This window comes from Panthera tigris, chromosome B2 (genome assembly GCF_018350195.1).
Source record: "Panthera tigris isolate Pti1 chromosome B2, P.tigris_Pti1_mat1.1, whole genome shotgun sequence".
NCBI lineage: Eukaryota > Metazoa > Chordata > Mammalia > Carnivora > Felidae > Panthera > Panthera tigris.
Window position 1 is genome coordinate 94,345,195 of NC_056664.1, and position 14,893 is coordinate 94,360,087.

General features: G+C 40.8%; 1 protein-coding gene across 1 annotated transcript in view; it reads right to left on the reverse strand.

Moving 5' to 3' along the window:
* LOC102957496 (prolyl endopeptidase) overlaps positions 1-14,893 on the reverse strand; it is a 119,836-nt gene that overhangs the window by 84,453 nt on the left and 20,490 nt on the right. The window contains exons 3-6 of the mRNA XM_042986893.1: positions 10,859-10,992; positions 9,562-9,692; positions 6,844-7,053; positions 1,945-2,066 (exon numbers count right to left, since the gene is read on the reverse strand). Coding sequence (XP_042842827.1) covers positions 1,945-2,066; positions 6,844-7,053; positions 9,562-9,692; positions 10,859-10,992 — 597 coding nt within the window. The remainder of the gene's footprint in view (positions 1-1,944; positions 2,067-6,843; positions 7,054-9,561; positions 9,693-10,858; positions 10,993-14,893) is intronic.

The following is a 14,893-nucleotide window of genomic DNA, read 5'->3' on the forward strand; positions in this document are numbered from 1 at the left end:
CATGATCTCACAGTTTGTGAGATTGGGCTCCATGCTGATGGTGTGGATTCTCTCTCTGCCCCTCCCCTGCTTGCGCTCTCTCTCTCTCAAAATAAATAAACTTTAAAAAAAAGTAAAAAAAGAACCTAACTGCTTCATCCAAACGCTAAGAGAGATCCAAGCAACTTGAGTTGCACGTGTATTTTACTATGAAGTTTGTTTTCTTTTAGACCACTATGCTAAATCATATAAATATTCTGGCATTTATTTCCAGTACCCATGTTACTGTATCAACCAAATAAGATTACTTTAATTAAAACAGTTCTGCTGTAATGAAATTATTAGCTTTGAAGCATAAGAATTTCTCTAGAAGAGTATGTCTTTGATTTTATGAGGAATTCAGAGGGAATAAAACTGATTATTAAAATATACTATTTTAAGTTTTCCCCAACAATACCTTCCCCCCCACAAAAGGTAAAAAGAAACACATGAACTGACATTAAAATGTTTTGGGGCAGCATATTTATCTCCCTAATTGTTACACCTGGATGACAGTAAAGATGTGTATCATTTTATAAACAAACACCTATTATCCATAGTAACTAGAAGACTTATGCAGGAGGAGAAGCTGAACTAAGAAGAAAAGAGTAGAAGCAATCTCCACATACAGTCAGAAAAGCCATTAAAAACAAATAGGTGAGAAAAATGACAACAGCAACTACAGACGAAAGCTCATGGGAGGCGGCACTTAAGTGAGAAAGAAAAAGCATGAAAAAAGGACACAGTCTCAGAGAATGTAAGTCCTAGAAATTCACTTTTAACACACTGCATTCAAGTCTGACAAGTTTTGTGGTTTTTTTCCTATGAAGGGCCAGAAAGTGTTCCCAGCTTTGTGGGAACTTTTGTGGGCCTTTTGTGGCAGCTACTCATCTCTGCTACTGAAGTCTGAAAGCAGCCACGGATGGTATGTAAAGAAATGGTGTGGCTGTGTTCCCTGTGTTCCTCAAAAATTTTATTTACAAAAGCTGGCAGGAGGCCAGGTTTGGCCTGAAGGCAGGCAATAGTTTGCCAACCCCTGGTCTACGGAAACAAAATAAATAAATAGAAGGACAACTTGGAATAAGGTGTACCAATGCACATGAGCTCAAATACTGTGGATTCCTATTCTACCCCCTAGTCAATCAGACCCATGGGCTGAAGTTTAAATATAAAATGTTCCTTTTTTACCAAAAAAGGTAAGTGGTTCCATGAGCTAAAGACTTCCTAGTGGATTTCTCATTCCCATTAAAAATGGGCCGACAGCCCACCTATATCAAAACATTTAGAATGTTTTTTCTCATTTAAAAAATATTTCTCAGTATCCAGAAATGAACTAACAAGAGTTACAATTTTACTCCAAGCACCTCTAAGTTTTTCCATAGTTGATTCTCAACATACAGAGTAAAATCTAAGCCAGTAACTTCACAAACTTCAGTACAGTTGATTATGGTCAAGACCCCCAAGGTATACATGAACTATCTATATATATGATGGGAAAATGTCTAAAAATATACATTTTAAATGTAAAAGGTGAATAAAATATGAAGAGGCAAGCTGTGTAAAAAGGAAAACACACACACTCTTGCTCCCCACATTCTCACTTAAACAAAGAAAATGTTTGGAAGGATATTCTCCTCACCTCTGAGAAATAAGATTCCGAATTTCAAAATGTTTGTGTTTTGCTTTATGTGATTCTGATTCTGTACTTTTACATTTTCTACCATACGCAGGTATGGTATTAAAGTTTTCTGTGGAGGTTGCAGTTAAAAGGTTTATCACTTTCAAAACTAAAAGTCAGTTTGAATACCAATATTTTTAAGAGAATATTCACTCACAGGACTTATCCATAAGGATCACACAAGAATATTTATATACACAATTCATGTGACATCATTTTTGTGGGGCAATTTCACAGTAGCACAATACCTCAGCTCCACCCATCCATTTGGGCTCATCAGGAAACTCAGCACACAAAATATCTTCTGACTGATCAGTCCCCAACACGTGGTAACAGAGTTTTTGGTGGAGATTGGTGGATGTCTCTGTACCTGAAGAAGGTAAAAATGTATACACTGAAGTAGCAGTTGACAATTTTAAGAAAATCTATTCCACTGGTATTATACAATGCTAGAAATATTTAAAAACTTACTTATCTGGTCATAGGATACAAAGTTAACATGTAAAACTTAATTGCTTTCTTATACACCAATAATGAACAGTGGAATTTGAAGTTAAAAACACAATACCATTAGGGACATAATATACACCATGGGACCATAGTTAGTAATAGTAATACTGTATTGTATATTTAAAAGTTGCTAAGAGAGGACAGGTTAAAGTTCTCATCACAGGGTGCCTGGGTGGCTCAGTTGGTTAAGCATCTGACTCTCAGTTTTGGCTCAGGTCACGATCTCAGGTTTCGTGAGTTCAGGTCCCCATCGGGCTCTGGGCTGGCAGTGCGAGCCTGCTTGGGCTTCTCTCTCTCCCTCAGTCTCCCTTCTCTGCTCATGCTGTCTCTGTCTCTCTCAAAATAAATAAATAAGCTTAAAAAAAAAGAAAAGTTCCCATCACAAGAAACAGAATTTTATAATTATGTATGGTGATGTGATACATGTATGTTAACTAGATTTAAATGATTATCATTTCATAATATATACAAATATTGAATCATTAGGTTGCATACATAAAATATGTCAATTATACTTCAACAAAAAAATTTTTTTAAACACATTGCCATTTACATTAATACCCCCTAAAATAAAATGCTTAAGTACAAATCTAACAAAATATGTATTGAGACTTATATGAGAAACACTACAAAACTGATAAAAGAAATCAAAAAAGAACTAAATAAAGGGAGAGATGATCCATGTTTATGGATAGGAATACTGTCATGTCAATTCTTCCTCACTTGACCTACAGATTCAATTTAATTCCAATAAAAGTCCCAGCAAGTTATTTTGTGGGTATCGATGAATTGGTCCTTAAGTTCATGCGGAGAGGCAAAAAACCCAGAACGGCCAACACAATATTGAAGGCAAAGAACAAAGTTGGAGGCTGACACTACCTGACTTCAAGATTTACTGTAAATAATCGAAACAGTGTGGTACTGGCAAAAGGACAGAAAAATCAATGGAACAGAGTAAAGAGCCCAGAAACAGACCTACATAAATACAGTCAACTGATCTTTGACAAAGGAGCCAAAGTAACACAATGGAGCAAAGATGGCCTTCTCTTTTTTTTTTTTTTTTTATTAAAAAAAAATTTTTTTTTAATGTTTATTTATTTTTGAGACAGAGAGAGACAGAGCATGAATGGGGGAGGGTCAGAGAGAGAGAGGGAGACACAGAATCTGAAACAGGCTCCAGGCTCTGAGCTGTCAGCACAGAGCCCAACGCGGGGCTTGAACCCACGGACTGAGAGATCATGACCTGAGCCGAAGTCGGCCGCCTAACCGACTGAGCCACCCAGGCGCCCCAAAGATGGCCTCCTCAACATATGGTGCTGGAACAACTAGACATCTATGTGGAAAAAATGAATCCAGACACAGACCTCACACCCTTCATAAGAGAGAATTCAAGTTGGATCACAAATCTAAACATAAATGCAGAACTATAAAACCCCTAAAAGATAACATGGAAGAAAATCTAGTCGACCTCTGGTTTGGCAAGGACTTTTTTAGATACTATGCCAAAGGTACCATCCATGAAAGAAAGAACCAATAAGCTGGATTTCATTAAAATAAAAAATTTCTACTCTGTAAAAGACGCTGTCAAGAGAGTAAGACATGTCACAGATGGGAGAAAATATCTGTGAAACACACATCTCGTAAAAGGACCATTACCCAAAATTTACACAGAACTCTTGAAACTCAAAAATAAGAAAAGAAACAATCCTATCAAAAAATGGGCCAAAGATCTTAACACAAACCTCACTAAAGAAGATATGCGAGGGCGCCTGGGTGGCTCAGTCAGTTAAGAATCCAACTTTGGCTCAGGACACAATCTAACAGTTTGTGGGTTTGAGCCCCACGTCGGGCTCTGTGCTGACAGCTCAGAGCCTGGAACCTGCTTTGGATTCTGTGTCTCCCTCTCTCTCTGCCCCTTCCCCGCTTGCACATGGTCTCTCTCCCTCTCTCAAAAATAAGCATTAAAAAAATTAAAAAAAAAAGAAGGTATGCAGATAGCAAAGAAGCATATCAAAAGATGGTCCACATCATAGGTCACCAAGGAAATGCAAATTCACACAATAATATACAACTATACTCCACACGCCCCCACCCAGAACAGACAAAATCCGTAACAACAGCAACACCAAATGCTGGTGAGGATGCGGAAAAACAGGAACTCTGATTCATTGCTGGGGGAATGCAAACTAGTGCAGCCACTTTGGAAACAGTTTCACAGTTTCTTACAAAACTAAACATATTCTTCCAATACAATCCAGCAATCACTCTTTGGTATTTACTCAAAGTATTTGAAAATTTATGTCCACACAAAACCTTCACACAGATGTTTATAGCAGCTTTATTCCAAACTTGGAAGGTACCAAGATACCCTTCAATAGGTGAATGGATAAATAAACTGTGCTACATTCAGACAGTGGAATACTATCCAGTGCTAAAAAGAAATTAATATCAAGCTATGAAAAGACATGGAAGCAACTTAAATGCATATTACCAAGTGAAAGAAGCCAATCTAAAAAGGCTACATAGTGTACGATTCCAACTATGTGACATTCTGGACAAGGCAAAGCTATGGAGACAGTAGAAAGATTAGTGGTTGGGGTGCCTGGGTGGCTCACTCTGTGGGTGTCTGGCTCTTGATTTTGGCTCAGTCATGGTCTCATGGTCATGGGGTCGAGCCTGGCCTCGGGCTTTGTGCTGACCGCGCAGAGCCTGTTTGGGATTCTCTCTCTCTTCCTCTCTCTCTGCCCCTTCTCCGCTTGCTCACTTGCTCTCTCTCTCTCCCTCTCTCAAAATAAATACATAAACATTAAAAAAAGAAAGAAAGATGAGTGGTTGCCAGAGGCTAGTGGAGAGGGAGGTGAATAGGTGGAATACAGCATTATGAGGCCGGTAAAACTGACACTACAATGGTAGATAGATATCAAGTAGCATGCATATGATTAATCAATCACATTTTACATTTGTCTAAACCTACGGAATATACAACATGAAGAGTGAGCTGTAATGTAAACCCCAGACTCTGGGAGAGTATGATGTGTCAATGGAGGCGCATCAATCTTACCTCGTCTGGAGAGGGATGTTGATAATAGGGGAGGCTCTGCATGTGGGGACAGGGGAGGTACGGGAAATCTCTGCACTTCCTCCTCAGTTCTGCTATGAACCTAAAAATGCTCTAGAAGGTAAAGGCTTTTTTTTTTCTTTTTAAGTTTTGGTTGGGCATCACTCTGGAAGTAATTCACACATATCTGCTGGCTTTGGAGGCTGTTGTGAGACTGAACTATTCTTTTTTTCATTATGAAAAGGCACCAAGCTTTCAGGACAATGAAAAAGGTAATACCATAATATAAAAGAAAGTTGTACAGAACTTGGTGACTTTCCATAGCTTTCCCAGGAAGCACATGGTCAGAATTGTTTAGCCTCATTGTAAGTCCCTCCATCACACAACCTGAGTGGCCGTTGAGGTCCTCGTGACAAGAGGGCAGCAAATTACAGCTGGCAAAAGATGGTACCTTTCTGAAATCAATCACAATAACTAATCTTCCCTATTTTTGCCACTGAAAGCTGAGCCTAAATAATAATTTTCATGTTTTTCACAAATAACATTGTTCTCTAACACGAAATGGCCAGTGAAATACTTTTTTGGTCTCCCCTGTAGAGACCAACCAAGACAACAGGAAAACACTACATGCCAGAGATGGTAAAGCATGAAGAAGGTGGTGTTAAAAGCTTGTATCAGCAAGGTTCAAGGTACCTGGCCCTTTCTATCTGGGAAGATGAGGAGTAAAGGGGGAAAGAAAAGAGACTACTTGAGCACAATAGGATCTTTGTGCAAGTGAAAAGAAGAACAAAGGTATGTCCTGCAAGTTAACAAGGAGAAAAATGTCAGGATACATCAACCAGGTGACCCATAACTTCTGATCAGAGGAAGAGATACGATCACCACAGTAGGAAAATTTCATAATCACTCAACGTCAGTAAATAAATCGGTTTTGTAGAAAACAAAAAAGATCCATCTTCTCCATGCCTCCTTGGGAGATGTAACACATCTGTAAAGGACTGATTGCAATAATGGCTCCGTTTGTCATGGGTCCTTATATCTGTTTCTCCACCCCTTGAACAGGGGCTGCTGGCCCCATGACTTGCTTTGGCCAACAGAATGCAGCAACACGAGGCAGTGCCAGTAGCAAGCCTAGGCATCAAAGAGGCTTGTGCCTTTCGGCTCTCCCTCTTGGAATCCTGCTGAGCTGCCATGCAAACCAAGTGGCTAGCCTGCTGGAGGATGAGAGACCACATAGATCAGAACCCAGGCCCGGACACGGGAAACAGCCAAGCTGAGATCAGCCAACTGATCCACAGCAGAACATGGAAACATGACAGAACTCAGCTAATCCAGCAGAACTGCCTGGCCAACTCACAGGCTCACAAGCAAAACAAACAAACAAACAAACAAACCCAAACATGGTTATTATTCTGAGCCAATAAGTTTTGGGGCAGTCTGTTACACAACTGATACAACATCCTTTGAGGAAACTGGGTTCTACACCAAACAACTTCTATGTAGGGTTTAGCTTTTAAAGTCTTATGAAGTCACACTTCTATTTCACGAAAAAGATGCTTCACCTGATACCTTAACTTACCATCACTTTTTCCATCCTGTTGGGGATATGAGTTGTAGAACATCCCCTTCCCATCATGGGTCCATGCCATACAGCTGAACTTGACTCTCTCAAGCACATCTGGAAGCTCTTTGGCACCATCAACTTTCATGAACTTGATCGTCACCCAGTCTGAGCCGCTGGCACTCAGACCATAGGCAAAATATTCACCATCTTCACTGAATGCATAGCCTATGGGACACAGGATAAATCCTCAGTGAACTTGGGGACACAACCCCTAGCCCTGCCCACTGCCCTGCGTGCTGTCTGACAACGTTCTCTGCCAGATGTGCAACAGAAGGAGCAGGAAACTTGCAGTGAGGAACCCAGAGGGCTGAGCCCAGGCCTTACAGGAATTCACCTCACGAGCTTGGACAAGTGTCCGAACCTCTCTGGGTCTTAGTTCTTTTTTAACCTGTAAAATGACATATTGGATTATATGACCACTAAGATACTTTCATTGTTTGTATTTCTATAATTCAATAAGCAGTTCGGTTAAAAGCAGAGCTCATCTGAGACTTTCAACATATTTTATTTATACTCTAAAGAGGAAGGGGAAAAAGAATAAGGAAACTACTTTTAGAGTATCAACTGGATTATGACACGTAGCATGTAACAGAACTAAAAGGAAGCCATTAAGTAATTTTTGGAATGGATTCCAAACTATTTGAAATCACTCTTTACAACCTCATTTTCTAAGCATTGCTGGCACTCAAGGATTAACGTCCACACCATCTGACCAGCACAAGCCCAGGTAAATAAAGCCCAAGGGTTGCAATGAAGGCTCACACAGTGCATATTCCAAAAGTGACCGTGAAAAAGAAAGAAAAGCAACACCATTTATGAACTGTTATGCACGTCCAATTCTTTAAGTCCATGACAGAATGTTCTAATCACTACAGAATATGTGTTGAGAAATTTTATATGTTTATATCAGCTTTTATAAATATAAAGTAGGTATAGAGAGCATTTGTTACCAGATACTGACACTAGAGATTTCCTCTTACAATGTTTGCTAAACTTTAGTAGGGGTTGAAAATTATCCTCAGAAACTCAACTATTTTCAGAACTGCCCTACTATTTGACATGGAATTTCTATTAGTGGTAAATAAGTTTAAAATTTCACAAAATCTCCTTATTAATCATTTATGATTCTTATGAAGTATGCAAGCTCATCTCTATATAAATACAGAGAAAAGTCTAGAAGGTGATGGAGAGAAAATACTTCTCACTCTATATAAATTATTTCTATATAACGAAATTTTTCGGGAAAAATTTAAATAATTGATTTGAAATGTATAAAAAAATCACATGCTATCAAAACACTCAGTATGTTTACCCACACTGTAACCTCCCTATAATATCATTTTCAGAAAACTTGAAGACTGAGGCCAGGTCCCATGTCTAATTTCCCTTTTCATCTATCAGGACCTGTATATGGCAGGCATTCCATTAAAATGTTACTGGAAAGAATTTTCAGAGACTCTCCTATAATGAAGTTCTTCTGGATGAGTTACAAGACAGACTTTAGTTAAAATTAAATGATATCCTACACAGGATATGTTCTTACATACCAAACCAATGTATTAACTTCATTTACAAGTGCAAGCTCAAATTCACAGGAGGATATTTTTGGTTAGCTGGCTGGCATCTTAGTTTCAATACTGATTACTTTCAACACGAGTTAGGTAAAGGACCATCATTTACATACACAGCTATTTAGGAAGAAGAGGGGAAGACCCATGAAGTGGCTGAGTGGCTCCACAGAAGGGTCTTCCCAAAGCGCTGCTACAACAGGGCCTTTTGATTCCCACCTAATTGATTACAGGACGACCGTGTTCCAATTGCTCAATTCTGCAGGCTGAACCCCCACCTGTGCTTTCTCTACAAAACACAGGATGCTACAGCCAGGGAACTGCAGGGAACAGTCAGGGAAATGCTGAGCCAACTTCATTAAAATCTAGGATACCAACGAGAGATGATTCCCAGAGTATACAACTATTAAAGCATAGAACCAGAGAAGAACCAACTTCCTTCCTTAGAACCAGTGCTCATGGCACAAACCAACAGTAATGGTTATGGACTGTGGTGGTTATCTTGGGGTGGAGTTATTGAGGAGACATGTGGTCACTACAGGCCAATCTTAATGATTTGGGTTTTAAACTTGCATCTTCAGGCAACAGGGTATCAACCGGTCTAATTTCTACAAGACTGTGTTTTTTTTTTTTTTTTTTTTACTTTTAATTCTAAAATACTGACAGCTAAAGTTTAAAACTCTGATCACTTCCTCCCCACCAAGGAAAGAGATCTTGTAAATATTCTTTCCTATTTTATATTTATAGTCGGAACATTCTTCGTAGAGCTTAAATTACTTACAGAAGATTTTTTTTCTAAACACAGATAGGTCTCAGGGATGTTAGAAGCAATGATGTTGGTACTTAAATATCTCAGAAGCCCTGGAAGCTAATTTGGGTCCAGTGTGAATTATTCTCCAGTTCTGCTTCATGCCACCAAAACACATGGCTACTCATGTATTCCAAAGATGCTGTGCAAAAATTAGCTTTCCTGATACTGCATGTGCATCTGTTGCACAATATGGTCCATCCCGTCTGGTATTTCAGAGGTGAGGGGACTGCAGCAACGTCAGAGCCGTGAGTGAGGGCCCTGGGACTCCTGTGGGCTTGGCTGTGTAGCACTCACCTCGGAGAGCCACCGTGCCATCGTCAGAGAGTATGTTGGGGTCGAGGAACACTCTGGCTTCACCTTCTAAGGAATCCTGTACGTATAATACTCGCTGGTTCTGCAAACCTGTATTGTAAAAATAGAAATACCTGGGGGACAGAGATGGTCTTTATTTAGCGGTAGAGTTTTCCACTTGTGGGGTACAATCAAATACACACAAGCAAAAAGAAAAACAACACACAAGGGTTCAATTGCAAATGGGCTATGCCAGGGACATACGTGGGGACTAGGATGGAAGGTCCCACCACCTCCCTGTGCCTAGAGTTAGTTATCTGAATTGTTTTGAGTACTCAAATAATTTATCATAATTCTGCATATTAACTAAATGGGAACAAATAAAGCCTGCTTCATTTGCTAAAATGAAAACTGATAATCAAAGAAAGCAGTAATTTTTTTTCTTTTCAATGGAAAAGAACACAGGTATTCTAAAATGAAATGCTGGATCCTGCCCTCAGCAAGCCGCTAGGGCAGGGGTGGACAAACCCTTTCTGTACTGGGCAAAACTGCAAATGTTTCAGGCTTTGTGTGCCATAGAGTCTCTGCTGCTGCTACTCAATTCTGTAGTTGTACAAAAGCAGCTATGGATAATATGTAAATGAATGGACAGGTCTGTGTGCCATTTCAATTTTATTTACAAAACAAGCGGCGGGGGGGGGGGGCAGGCATGTAGACGGTACTTTGCTGATATGTGTGTGTGTGTGTGTGTGTGTGTGTGTGTGTGAAGGCGGCGGAGGGGGGTCTAAGAAATTCTCAATAAATTTATGATGATGGTTCCAGAGACTTAAAAAAAAGAACAAGAGAATATGTCTAAGTAGGTGTGAAAGGGAGAGGAACAAGAGAGGTGAATTAGTAATAGGTGCCGCCTCCTGGCCATTTCCATTCCTGGGTGAAAGACACCCATACAATAAAATCCTTTCTAGCAGTATAAGCCAAAGGGAATCTTAGAGGCAAACAAATCTCCACTGCTGTCTGCAAATCATCCTATCTCACCAATTACTAGCCATAAGACAACAATAACTTCCTATAATCTAGAATTTTTCCCTAGGAAGTATCTCTACCAAATTTCTTAATTATAATTTTAAGAATATGGACAACAGACCAAAAGTTTTTATTCCAATACTCAAGCACAGAAATGATTTGACTTGAGAGTGAATTAATTCCATCAATGGCAAGTTATTTAGAATTTGTATTTCAAGATTTAAAGAAAGCATTCAATTAGACAAGTAAAAAGAAAAATAAAAGCAACCTCACATACCGTTTTCCTTTCTTGAAGTGGCAACTATACTTGGGATAATCATACAGTTCAGTCATTCTCTCTTTGTATAAACCTCTGATAGGACATTGTTCAAGAAATGGAACAGTAATCTTGTTCTGGGCCTCAACAAAAGCCTATAGAGAAAATTTAAATGGAAAAAGCAAGTCAGACATAAAATTTTCCATATGGAATTTTATCCACTGATATATCCCCATGAAAGCATATTTTTCCCTCAATAAATGATAACTAGTCCTTTCATGGCACTAACTACATACTGTTAACTCATTTAGAACTCACAATTATCTTATGGAGAAGGCTCTGTTATCAGCCCAACTTTTTACAGAGGAGAAAACTGAGTCTCAGAGTAGATGAAAAGCTGCCTAACATCAGACAGCCAGGTAGGGGCAGAGTTTACTCTTGAATCTGTTCCCTTAACACAGTCTGCTGTACTAAGATCATGCAGTCATTTGACTACGTTCACACCCTGCCAAGGTGCCAGCCTTCCTAGTCAGTAGTCTGAGATCCCACAAACCATCAGAATTAAAGAAACATATACAAAGGTGCTATTTTACCAGTTTTGCTTTTGCCTATGCTGTCTTCCTAAGGCCTCCTACCTTGTCAACTTCAGAGAACCTTGTTAAAATTTGAAACTGAAGAATATTCTTTAAAAATTGGAGAATGGGTGGCATTAGATAAGAATATCAACAAAAACAGTTTGTAAGAAGGGCAAGAAATGGTCTTCAGGAAGTCAGGGGACCCTGGCAGCAAAGGCAGGGCAAGGGACAGGTTTCATAACAGATCAACTATACCCAAGCCTACCCTGTTTGTAAGTAAGCAATTAGAAAGTTCTTCATACTATGAAAACTCAGACTCAGAATATTCACCTCTGGCTATTAGTAAGAAATGAAACAAGAATAAAATATATTAGCTCTAAATTCAGTTGAAGGTTCAATCTGATGTTTACAAACAGGTAAGTTCTCAGAGGAAAACTTCAGGAAATTAAGAACATAATATATTTTGAATGACAGATGAAAATGCGCTATCATTGGCCTCTACTTTTGGATGGATCATCAAGGTCCAAGGGCCCACCCTAACTCAAAATGGTCTTCAAATGGGATCTCCTACAATAACCACCAACTGTGCTCTGGAAAACCATGATTCTGTGTTGAAAGAAAGCTGTTCTAAAATTCACTGATATTTATAATGTGCTTGAGAATATGAGAGAAAGAGTAGAAAGTAGGACTAAAATAATGAACAACCCTTTTTGCAAGATGATCCATTCAAGAAAAAAAAACTGTTATGGGGGTACCTGGGTGGCTCAGTCGGTTGAGTATCTGACTTGGCTCAGGTCATGATCTTGAAGTTCGTGAATTCAAGCCCCACCCTGGGCTCTCGGCTGTCAGCACAGAGCCTGCTCTGGATCTTCTGTCTCCCCCTCTCTGTCCCTCCCCTGCTCGCCCTCTCTCTCTCTCTCAAAAGTAAATAAACATTAAAAAAAAAAAAACCACAAAACCTGTTATGGGTCACATTTCTTATTTCATTCAAACAGAAAATAAAATGTATTGAGTCCCAAAGAAATATAATGCCAAATGCTTATTGCCAAGGAACTGGCAATTCACCCTGGCCTGCCTTCCTACGGCACTTAAGCTGACGATAGTTTCTATACTTTTAAAGAGTCGGAAAACAAAAACAACCCAACAGAGGCCTATATGGCTCTCAACATCTGAAACATTTAATACATAGTCCTTTATAGAAGAAGTTTGCTGATTCCACTGCGCCTCATTAAAAAGAGTGTCAAAGAGGAAACGGGCTTTTATTTTGGTTACAATGTCAGTGTACAGCCGCAAAGCCACTCAGGGGCAGCACTGTGGAGATCACAAAGTGTGTGCAACAGCATTACTGATTTCATGATGGAAGGAAACGCCTTGTCTACTTTACAGACACGGAAACTGAGGCATGCAGTATTGAAGTCACCCGGTCAAGGTGAACAGTGAGTTAGCAAGAGCACTCAAGCAGAATTACAGTTGACCCTTGAGCTACATGGGCTTGAGCCAGGCAGGTCCACTTATCTGTGGATTTTTTACAGTACTATAAATGTATTTTCTCTTCCTTATGACTTTCTCTGTAACATTTTCTTTCCTCTAGCTCACGATAGTATAAGAATACAGTACATAATACAAAAAACACACAAAATACATGTTAATTGACTGTTTATGTTATCAGTAAGGCTTCCAGTCGACAGTGGGCTATCAGTAAAGTTTGGGGGAGTCAAAAGTTATAAGGGAATTTTCGACCTCACGAGGGGTTGGCACCTCTATCTCCTACATTGTTCAAGGGCCACCTGTACTCTATTCCAGTCACAGTAGGAGAGGCTGAGGCCGGCTCCATGCCTGATTCCGGATGTGGGATGAGTAAGAGCAGACGCCCGGGGGGAGAAAGGAAGCCAGGCCTCCTATGATTTTCCCCCCGCCTGTGTTAGGTGGGGCTGGACAGGCACGTCAGGGTCCTGGAGCATCGGAAAGGACTTAAGAAAAACCTCATGTGCATCAGCACTGATCTTGGCCTTGTGGATGGAGAGGTGACAAGTCCAGGACAAGCTCCCTGCCTTCGTGGCGCTAACACTGTACTGGGGGAGACAAAACACAAGCCAGAGGGTTACAGAGAATGGTTAGTCCGAAGGCCACACGCAGGGTAATCATGAGCATCTGCAACCTGTGCTGGTCCTGAACTGTATGCCACCTGCCAGGGATGAGGCCAGGACAGAGCCTGAGAGGGAGTGCTGTGAGCAATGTGACATCGCTGTGACATCTCTGCTATGTTTTACAAAAATATCAATCCATACCGGTTTGGAAATTTAAAAACCAGTCCTGCACCACAGAGCCTGGGAAGCACTGGGAAGGAGGAGGGAGGGTGGCCAGGGAGGCCCATCTGAGGCGGTTCTGAATTAAGGTAGGCTAGGCGACAGGGAGCAGCCATGCAAAGACGGGAGAAGTGCTCCAGGCCAAGGAATGGCAAGTGTGGGACCCTGGGAGATGGGGAGCTCCCAGGTGTGAAGGAGAGCAGGGAGGGCAGTGAGGCTGGGAATGAGTGACAGGGAGCAAAGACCCAGGTGGGAGCTGATCGTGCGGCACCTCATCACGCGGCACCTGGTGGCAGTTATGAAGTTTGAATCTTTATTCTAGGGGCAAGCAAGCTATGACTGGGAAAGGAGGTAGTTACAAAATCTGGCTTATCTTTTGAAACATCTACCCTTGCTTTGGATGAAGAATAAACTAGGGAAGCAAAATTGGAAGTCAGAAAGGTGGGCCAGTGGTCCAGGGAGAGCTGAGGCCAAGTGAAATGGCTGGTCTCCAGAAGAAGCGGGAACGACCACTGTGACAGGGTGCAGAGAAAAATGGGCACCGTGTACACTCGTGTGTGGATTCGATGGCTATTTCCCAGAAGGGCCTCATCAGACTGCTCTAGCTCCTCGGGGCTCCCACCCTGGGATCCCAGTGTGCTGAGGCTCTTGGCTGGCCCCTCTTCTTCCACTGAAGGGGCCTCTGAGGAGGGCACTGTGCGGGCTCTGTGTCCCTCACCCTTCTGGTTTGTGTTTGTCTGAGGCTGATCGAGGCCCTATTCAGGCTCTAGTAGGACCAAGGTGGGCCCAAGACACACAGGTGTTCAGTTCCTTTGCTTTGGAAAGGTGGAACCGTCTTCTTCAACTGCTCCTCTATCTTGCATCACTTCTTTTAGACGTCTCGTGGTATAGACACAACTGCGGCAACCAAATCCATCTCACACTGAAGCAGACACTTTGGCTTTTCTCGTTTCAAATGTTCATAAGACTGTTATGCCAGGCATAATGCTACTAAATAATGATACAATTCTAGGACTATTACGACCAATTTTGTCACCCCACCCATCCACCGATGATAGTCAACCAATTACTCTAAATAGAGCAGTTTTTAAAGACTATGTCCTTCCAAATCAAAGACCTACACGTAAAACCAAACAGGTCAAATGCCTCAAAGTCTCAAATTCTTTATAACTTGG